The sequence below is a fragment of the Anguilla anguilla genome, chromosome 10, assembly GCF_013347855.1.
Source record: "Anguilla anguilla isolate fAngAng1 chromosome 10, fAngAng1.pri, whole genome shotgun sequence".
NCBI lineage: Eukaryota > Metazoa > Chordata > Actinopteri > Anguilliformes > Anguillidae > Anguilla > Anguilla anguilla.
In genome coordinates, this window is record NC_049210.1 from 12,912,727 (window position 1) to 12,922,222 (window position 9,496).

Below are 9,496 nucleotides of genomic sequence, written 5' to 3' on the forward strand. Positions count from 1 at the left end.
ACTTACTAGAATTTTACATCCTGCTACATCTGACCGCTCCCCCCTTTATGTCTGTACTTGAAGGTCTTGTCTCCAGTCTGTTCTGGCCTCTTGGTGATCAAATGAGCTACTCGCTGCAGTCAGGTAAACAGAAACCCTGCTCATCTTCTGACACTGGCATCTTCAGATTGCACCATGGTTCCCCTGACCCTAAAGATCTAGTGGTACTTTCTTTTGTTATGATACAAATTGTAGTTTGTTAGCTTAACATTACACTTATTGATTGTGAATGGGTCCCTGGGCCATCTTGGTGATATTGCACTTTTGTATTCCAAAGACACTGACGTTCTCCACTATTCATCATCACTCTGGATAAGACAAGCAGTCTGGTAAGTGATTGTAACGTAATGCAATCCAGGTATTTTTTGTTTTGATCACGAATAATGACCTTGCAAAAGTTATGCAAAAACCTGGCTGAATACAGTTTCAAAACCTGCTGAATCGACCCTGCCCGGGCCCTGCACAGTAAGCAAGCCTGTATATCTATGCAGCAGTGTAGGATAATGGCCAGGGAACTCATAAGTTGCAGGTTCGATTCCCAGGTATAGAACACTGCCAATGCTAAAAAGTTGTGTAAGTCGCTCTGGTTAAGCGCGTCTATTAAATTCCTGTAATATAATGTAATTGAGTCAGTAATTGTCCTTGATATATTGTTTTTGCATTCTTCTGGGGGTTTCTAGCTTTCATGTCCTGGCAGAGTTTAGTTTGTCCTCATTGAAGGGTCACTTGGCAACTTCTTTGTCAGCTGCAGCAAGAGGATTCAAAAGAGCATTTACAATACTGGCCTCGAAGACAACAAGACTGCTTTCATTACAGTTCTTATAAATGAGTATTCCTATGAATCAAAACCGCAATAATGTTGACCTATTCAGCTATTCTCGATTGCCTGGAAATTAGTGGAAGGGAGATATTTTATTGTCAGATATTGTGAAGTAGAATCTGCACTATTAATGTTGTCTTGTTACACTTCAAGTCTTCGACTGGGGCATGCTGTTTTTTGTGTCCCTATGAACACTCCACATTTCCCATATTATTGGACACATTAATTTAAGTCGATGTTGAAAAGGAACATGGCAGATAATGTTTATTGACAATTACTGAGGTTGGAACACATATTTTTGACTGCTCTTCCATGTCATAGGGTTCTGAAACACTGTATAAACACTGAATGTGATTGTATGCACTAAGCATTAAGATTTGCCTTCACTGGAACTGTGGGGTGTCCAGATTCTTTTGGTCATATAGCGTATACACTAGGTTGCTTAAATACAAAGATGTTTAAGATCTTGGTTTCATTTTACCCAATCAAGAATGGGCATGCGTCCATGTGTGGATGGTGCATACATACCCATGGTGTGGGTGTGGGTGGGTGCCTTTTTTGTGTGCTTGGTCATGAATGCACTGGGACATGCCCAGAATAACCTTTTGTTATTTTTCTTCTGGTGTGTTCTAATGAGACAACCTTGTTTCATTCAATACTGTTGTCATTATTATTTGTAATTTATGTCAGTACTTTTTGGTTTGGGTATATCCTTCATTTACTTTCCTCAAAATAATTGTGTCTTATAAGCTCATGCAGTTTCATGGTGCATGCACTTGAATGAAAAATAAAAAGCAAATAAAAACAATACCAGTGTAAAGACTTGTGATCCATTTGCACTTCAATTTGACTGACTTTTAGGGGGAGATTGAAAAATGCTAAAAACAAGTTGGCAGGTATTCAATTTTTATTTATGCATTTGTTTCCCAACAGTAGATCGCAGATCCTTAGTTGAGGCATTTTGACGAAGGCATTTTGACTGAAATCTAGATCATTCTCACTTCTCGATTCTTTAATAGGCAAGTTGTGGTGACATGTAGTGAGCGGTACATCTGGTACAATGGTACATACTGAGAAGTTAAAGGTTGGCAGGAAGCTCAAATTCAAACACATTCACAAAGTTGGCACTCCCTCTCACAAACTCTCTCACAAGCTCACTTAAATAAATGCTTTTTCTTTTATTCACTCTTGCACCCATAACTTGTAGCAGTTCAGCATCTTTGCAAGTAATCGCATGGCTTTTATTTTGATGTGTAGTTTTTTTTTCTATGTGATGAATAGAATCTTTTCATTTTTGCATAGAGCACCTTGATAATTAGCACACGTTTGAAGTTTGTTTAGATTTGAGTTTCAGATTTCATTCATATTGTCGAGTGGCTCAGGCATTTTGGTTCAATCCTTCTTTTTATCCTTTGGCTTTTCTTTTTCTTCCTTTTCATCTTCTTTTGTACTCTCTTTTTCTCCTCCCTCCTTTTCCTCCTCATCTTTTCCTTCTTCCTCGTCATCTCCACCTTCAGTTTCTGCCTCACCCTTTTCATCGCCATTTCCTCCCTCTTCAGCTTCTTCTTCCCCTCCCTCTTCTTCCTCTTTCCCCTTTCCCTCTTCCTTTGCCTCTTCTTCTTCGCCTCCCTCTTCTGCATCTTCATCTCCACCTGTCCCAGAAATAAAAAAATGAATTTCAAACATTTTAATAAAACAAATCAACGGAAATAAATACATCTTAAATACCCTTTTGTGCATCTACAAAAAGAAAGTGACCTTCTTCACCCTCTTGTGTCTCTTCCTCTTCTCCTTTCTCCTCTTCTTCTTCCTCTTCCTTCTCCTCCTCTTCCTCCTCCTCCTCCTCCTCTTCTTGGGGTAGGCTGGCCTCTGCCCGCTGTGCTTGACTGGCAGCGATGATCTCATCTGCTGAGGAGAAAGAGGAGCTGAACAGGCGGGAGCTGAGCAGGTAGGGGGCGCCAGAGCTCATACTGGACTGCAGAGAGAAGACGGAGCGGCCAAAAGTAGGGACTGCTGACACGCCCTGGGAGAAGACGCTGGACAGGGCCCCTCCTGCACTGAAGCGTGACTCCTCCCCTTCCAGCAGCTTTCTGCAGAGGTACAGGAAGGCAGTTATTGATTGTGTTTCATCCAGGGGCAAAACACAGTACATGAAGAATAGGATAGAAAGGCAGTTGTAAGCATGGGTGTTATGTGTAGCACTATGCTGTAAGAATCACCGTAGCTGTTATTGCGCAGTCATGGTAACACATTGAATAAAAATAATGAAAGAAACTCTCACAAACTGCTGCACTTGGCTCTAAATATCCAGCAAAATGTGCCATAAATTTTTGATGCTATTTACTATCAATTATTCATGCTTTCTCCTGCTATGAATGACCCCTTCTGCATTAAATCCAGAGCAACTTGCCATTTCTTCCTTCCATCCACTTTCCCTCCATTACAGGCACTCACCTATAAGCTGCGATTTCTATGTCCAAGGCCATCTTAACATTGAGCAGGTCCTGGTACTCCTTCAGGTAACGGGCCATTTCATCTTTGGTGGCTCCCAGCTCGTTCTCCAGCTGGTTGATTGCTTCCTGAGTGAGAGGAAAGAGATGGATCAGAAGTGCTAGAAGGTCTCTGACCCTCCGTGACCTCTGACCTAGTGACATCATCACTTCCTATATGATGAACGTGTCCTACCATGTGCACTGTAGCTTCTCATAAATGTACAATAACCCTGTGTGAGAGAATGAAAATGGAATTGCAGTTGAACCCACACCCATGTCCCTTGTGGGGCTGTCTGGCCATCTCCTCATAGTGAAATTATAATGAACTGAATCTAGGCGTTCTCTTTGTTCATAATGCTTCCTTTTGTTTTTCACATTTATATATTCATTTTAATTCCATTTAAAGGTAAAGTTTTGGTCCAGAGGTAGTGCTTTGAGTCTGTTTCTTTTGTGATAGCTGACAGTAACATGTACATGTCATAAAATATAAAGTAAGAGTCATTCAAATATTAAATTATCATTATATATTTTTTGTATTTACTCATTCTGTTCCCATAAAAGGACTCTGTATGTATTGCAGATGTAACTTTCTTTGTCTCAATAACAGGCAGTGGACAGCTTTTTGTACTGTAATACGTACTGATGTGAAGGAGAGAGCATTGTGGGAAACAGTACTGGAACTCAACATGCATATTCACATAATTTCATAGATAGACACCCCAGAGTTCTTCCCAGCATCCCAATGCTAGACAGAGACGTGGATGGATGGCTTTCTCTCTCTTCCTGTTTTATTAGCGTGGTATATCTTTTCAGATAATGATTTATTGTCGGCTATGCAAGGTGAGAGACACACACTTAATCTTCCCACTGAAACTGAAGCCACACAGGGAGTTTTCATGAAATGGCATTGCAACAATGCACAGCAGTCATTTCCTTGACCAAGCATTGATGCAATTTCAGCAAAAGACCCCTGTACAACATATGATATGTAAGTATGTTTCATATCAAAAGCACTAGTTGCACTAGGTTACTAGTTGTAACCTTCACAATTTACAATGCAAATTCAATTAACAAGACAGATAAAATGGTTGACTACAAACTATGTGATCTCTGGTGATTTAAATCCGACTAAATTATTGATTCATACTTCATAAGTTACTGTGGAATCATTAAGTGGAAAAAAGTGGAAAAGGTATGTAGTACCGGTACTGACCTGCATGGCGGTGATCTCAGCACTCTGTTTGTTCTCTATGTCCTGTAGCTGCCTCTCCAAGGCTTCGTTCATGCCCCGGGAGGCCTCGATCTCCAGGTTGCGGGCGTTGAGCAGGCGGCGGTACTCGCCGGCCTCGTCCTTGGTGTGGCGCATGGTGTCGCCGTGCTGGGCGGCGCTCTCCGTCATCACGCTCACCTTGGTGCGGAACCAGTCCTCGGCCGCCTGCATGTTCTGATGCGCCAGCTTCTCGTACTGGCCGCGGATATCGCGCAGCGCCGACGACAGGTCGGGCTTGGCCACCTCCATCTCCACGGACAGCCGGGCGCTGCACTGCGCCTGGGCCTGCAGCTCGGAGATCTCGCCCTCATGGACCCTCTTCAGGAAGGCCAGCTCGTCCAGCAGCGTCTCCACCTTCTTCTCCAGCTCGACCCGGGCCAGCGCCGCCTCGTCCGCCACCTTCCGGGCATCCATCAGCTGGCCCTCCGCCTCCTCCCGGCTCAGGGCCTCCTCCTCGTAGCGGCCCTGGAGCCCGCGCAGGGCCTCCTCCAGCTGGTCCTTGTGCATCTGGGCGGCCTGCCTCTCGCCCCGCGCCTCCTCCACGGCCATGCGGAGCTCGCGCGCCTCCTGCTCGTAGAGCGCCTTGAGGCGGGAGGGCTCGCCGTGCTTCTGCCTGAGCACCAGCAGCTCGGCCTCCAGCACCTTGTTCTGCTGCTCCAGCTCGTGCACGCGCTCAATGAAGCTGGCGAAGCGGTCGTTGAGATCCTGGAGCTGGGCCTTCTCCTGGGTGCGCACCGTCTTGAACTCGGAGCTCACCTGCGCCGCCTGGCTCAGGTCCAGCTCGGCGGCGCTGATGGAGGAGGCGGACATGGACAGCAGCGGGGAGGAGGCGGCGGTCAAGCCCCGGCCGTACGTGGAGTAGCTGAGGCGGGCCACCCCGGAGGAGAGAGGGGCGGAGCGGGTGGAGTAGACGGAGCGGGACCCGCTGCGCAGGACCGTGCGGGGGCTGCTCTCCACATAGCGCCTCTTGTACGAGGTGGAGAAGTACGGGTCGTAGCCGAAGGATGACATGGCTCTCGAAGGGCGAGACGCGTCTCTCAGGTCTCCTGTTACCCACCTGATCCTGTTCTGCTGCTGCAGCTGACAGCGCCCCGGCTTTTATAGCGCGGAGGAGAACTCTGACGCAGGCTATATTTTAAATGTGGGCAGCGAAGATCGATAGCCTGCCTCTCAGCCAAAACATAGCTTGCAAGTGAGAGGGAGGGAGGGAGGGAGGGAGGGAGGGATGGGGTGTGGAGGTTTGGGGAGAGGAGGGAAGGGTATGAATATGGGTGGAGAAAAAGGAGGGTAGGATTTTCAGCCAGTATTGCATTATCCTGCAATCTTCATCTTTTCTCCCATAAAACTAATTGCCCCTGACTTCACGGGATCAAGATGCAAATTAATTCATTAACATTATTTATGTCCTTAGAGGACCTCTTCTTTAATTTAAACTCTCCCTACACTGGAGCTAATGCAGAGGGCTCCTCTGAATAAATACAGAACTATTAATGCACTGTTAAACTCTTTAAACATACGATGATAAACCTGGAGCCTTTGATGCCTTCGGAAACATTAAGAGATATGACGCGAGGATGCTTGAAATATTTACAGTCCTAACTTTACTGCAGGATTTCGGAGTAGAAACGCATTAGGAGGATCCTATAAAGAAGGCGAAAACAGCTTTATGGAGATGTGTGTTCTGCACTGCAGGGATGAAAATGTTAAGCAGGCTTCTGCAGCACAAAGTACATTCACTGTTCCACACTGCCCCTTGTGGCTTCAGATGGAAATTACGTGAAGTTCAGGGATAGAGCAACTACTGTAGGATACGTCTGGTCATTTCCATCATAAATGTCTGCCATGATTCGACACTATTATTGATCTCCTGCACTAACAGCAGTGCCAAATTGACCATATAATATGCATATTACACAAAAACATGGGCAAAAGTACAATGTTTATGAAAATATGGTAAGGTCTTTGGTAGAATATCCAGAATCCAAGGCACTCAAGAGCAGTAACATAAAAGGCCTTCATTCCACCCTATAGGGGTGCCATGAATTGTGAATTTTATACCACAAATTTTATTATATTTTCATAGACACGTATATATATATATATCTTGCAAGTCTCATGCTATCAAAGAGTGCCAGTGGTGGATTATTAACCCCTATTGAGTTCCAAGTGAATATGTTCATTGAATGTATATTTTTTACCTTTTGGTTTTGATGCCATGAGAATCAAATAACGTGTGTTGGTGTCAACCTTCAGTTCTGTTTATACCATGTCAATGCTCTCAAAGTCTGTTGTTAATTTTAAAAGAAAGGTGGTTAATAGGTACATCAATCTTATTTGCTGAAGTTAGCATGCTAGGTTTCGCCTGGACCTGCTTCACTAACCTCTAAGGCAATTATTTTTCATTTTCCCTTTCTATCCTCACAGACATCCACAGCCCACCTTGTCGCTACCACAGAGCTAATTTGTCTCCAGCTCAGGTCCCAGCCAGTGGCAATCTCATTATTTTAAAATAAACTCTCAGGACTGATAACAGAGAAGAAGGGAAGGAGAGTAGACACAGCACTTATATCTTTATAAGAAGACCAATTGAAAAGAATTCTATAATGTCGGCATGGGCTATTTGCAGTTATTTTGGTCTCCCCCCGGACACAGGACAGATTAGCGTGCTCATAAGCGTTTGTGTGGAGCTGACAGCTTGTGTGGAGCTGACAGTTAAACGGTAAGTGGAAGAGCTCAAGGGAGCCACTGTTGTTTCTGGATCTGGAGCACACTGGGATGGGGAAGGAGACAGTTAACTGCTTCATTGCCTGAAATGTGTAACCTCATCTCCTGACTCTCATAATGGCCTTAAAAGCCTCCTCCCTCACCCAACTCATTTCCCATTCCCTCTTCTCTCTTTCTCTCTCTCTTATAATGTATTTCTAAAACAGTAAATTCCTAGAAGTGTGTGTGCAATGCCTGCATATCTATGATTCGACCAAAAAAAATAAAATGTTGTGTTAGCACAGCAGGACGGCTTGTTTACCATAGGTTTCAGTGAGACACAGTGAGCATTGAATTTTCCTCTAATGTTGTCTCAAATGTGTATCAAGCAGTGCGGGGTGCTTAGTTCTGGGAGAAACCTCTGGAAAACATACAGACGGAGAAAAACCTAAAAATATTAAGCCTTGTGTATCCTCCCATCTAGTGGTAAGACATTATAGTGCAGGACATCAGCAAGGGGAATACTTGGATCTGGAGTTATTTCTTATGCCCCTTTTAATTATTTTATGAAATGCATACAATACTGCAAATGTGTTTTATTTGATTACTATTGCAATGTAGTAATAACCATGTGGCTACGTCATTTATTTGGCTTCTATAATCCATGCAGAAAAAAAAGAGTCACCCACAAACATCTTATCTCAAGTCATTCATTTCAATTAACCAAATGCATTTTTAATTTCATAATTTATGTATATGGTCCCTCCATTTCTATTAGACTGAAAAGACAGAGTGTTCGTTTTGTCGATTGCTTTCTCATAATGACCAGACCAGCAACAGCAACAGACACTGCAATCCACACAGGGATTTACCTCTTATCTAAGGTAGTCTGTATCCCTGGGCAATATTGATACAAACAGCTTTATATGTAATGAATTTGTGTCATTATCATTTTGCTGCACAGAGACTCGGAATGTTTCACACTGCAATGGTAATGGGGACGGAGAAGGTGAAAGTGTATCCAGCCATGTCAGCAATGTTACAGCAGCGTAACGAGGCAAAGGAATTCCGGTACTCCAGGGCCGAAATGGGGCCTGCTTTTATTTAGGCCCAGAATCCCACGAGGGTGGACATTAAATAAAAATGAGGATTTCATATTCAGCGAACAGCAGGACCATTCCACGCCAGGGGGCTGGTGTACGGCGTAGATCAAAATGAAACTATGAATTTTCGGGGGGCATCACTTGACAGAAGCCATCCATGTATAAACCTCTGGTGCCGCGCAGTGGTGGTGCTCTGCCACAGACTCACCTTAGTTTCCGATAGATTAACCCCACCCTCTGTCAATAACACGGGTGCTTGTTTAGATTATTTTAGCAGGGAACATGTGAGAATGTATTTTTATTGAAATTTATTTTGTTATAATTAAAAATGATTTTTATTCTCCTATGTCTAATACATTGTTCGTGTTGCATGCAGTTTTCACGGCTTTGTTTAATTTTATGTTTTAAGGTAAGCAATAGGTCCTACGGCACGTTGTGTGGTTGGCCCAGGAGCTTACCCTGCTGTTGTTTTTTTTTGGGTTTAGTAAAAAAAACATGAGCGTGTTCTCGCAATGTTAAGTGCCTCAAGCACAGCTCCAGCCTTTCTGTCGGCCAACACTTCTGTGCTGTTGCTCTAGGCGAGATGCAGGGGGGTTTGCAAACCAGGATTGCAAACCTGGGGGGTGGCTGCCGGCTATCCAGGACACAGTCTACGGATTTTCTTTGAAAGAGAGAGAGAGTGTGTTTGTGTGAGTTAGCTCCACCCAACAGAGGATGCAAGGACGGAGGAAACATATAAAACAAATGGAATATCCTTGCTCTTTCTAGCATCAGTTTGAAGCCACATCAATTACAGACATAGGAGATCTGAAGCGATTGATCCACAAGTCAAACATTTAAATGTAATGCCTTCCTCATTCAAGCTTCCTCAGGGAGCCTCCTAAATCCTAGTTCCTAGCTCTTTCTAGGAGCATTTAATATATTGGAACATCCTTAAAAATGGCGGACTGCGATTGATTTTCAGGTCAGGCGAGGACAGGGGAGACAAGGACGGATAAAATAAGCGATTGGAATGGGCCCTGAGTCATGGTACTTTGTGCTGACTCAGGTCTCCTCCTCCTTTCTCTCG

At 44.1% G+C, this 9,496-nt stretch overlaps 1 protein-coding gene across 2 annotated transcripts; it reads right to left on the reverse strand.

The window, feature by feature from the left end:
- Nucleotides 1-1,748: 1,748 nt before the first annotated feature.
- On the reverse strand, nucleotides 1,749-5,756 carry neflb (neurofilament, light polypeptide b). 2 transcript variants are annotated; one of them, XM_035436035.1, is made up of 4 exons: nucleotides 4,565-5,756; nucleotides 3,314-3,438; nucleotides 2,618-2,949; nucleotides 1,749-2,511 (listed from the first exon to the last, which is right to left on the reverse strand). In XM_035436035.1, exons 1-4 carry the CDS (start codon nucleotides 5,630-5,632, stop codon nucleotides 2,252-2,254), a joined length of 1,785 nt encoding a protein of 594 aa, XP_035291926.1. In that variant the 5' UTR covers nucleotides 5,633-5,756; the 3' UTR covers nucleotides 1,749-2,251. The 2 variants fall into 2 exon arrangements, with proteins under 2 accessions (XP_035291926.1, XP_035291927.1); XM_035436036.1 differs by having other exon boundaries at nucleotides 2,627-2,949; nucleotides 4,565-5,755.
- Between the last annotated feature and the right edge of the window lie 3,740 nt (nucleotides 5,757-9,496).

Excerpts from the sequence above, each read along its gene's own strand:
- neflb (XM_035436035.1), bottom strand. The coding sequence starts at position 5,632 with ATGTCATCCTTCGGCTACGACCCGTACTTCTCCACCTCGTACAAGAGG. Across the intron at positions 3,439-4,564 it reads CTGAGATCACCGCCATGCAG|GAAGCAATCAACCAGCTGGA; the intron begins GTCAGTACCGGT and ends CCTCTCACTCAG. Across the intron at positions 2,512-2,617 it reads GACACAAGAGGGTGAAGAAG|GTGGAGATGAAGATGCAGAA; the intron begins GTCACTTTCTTT and ends TTTCTGGGACAG.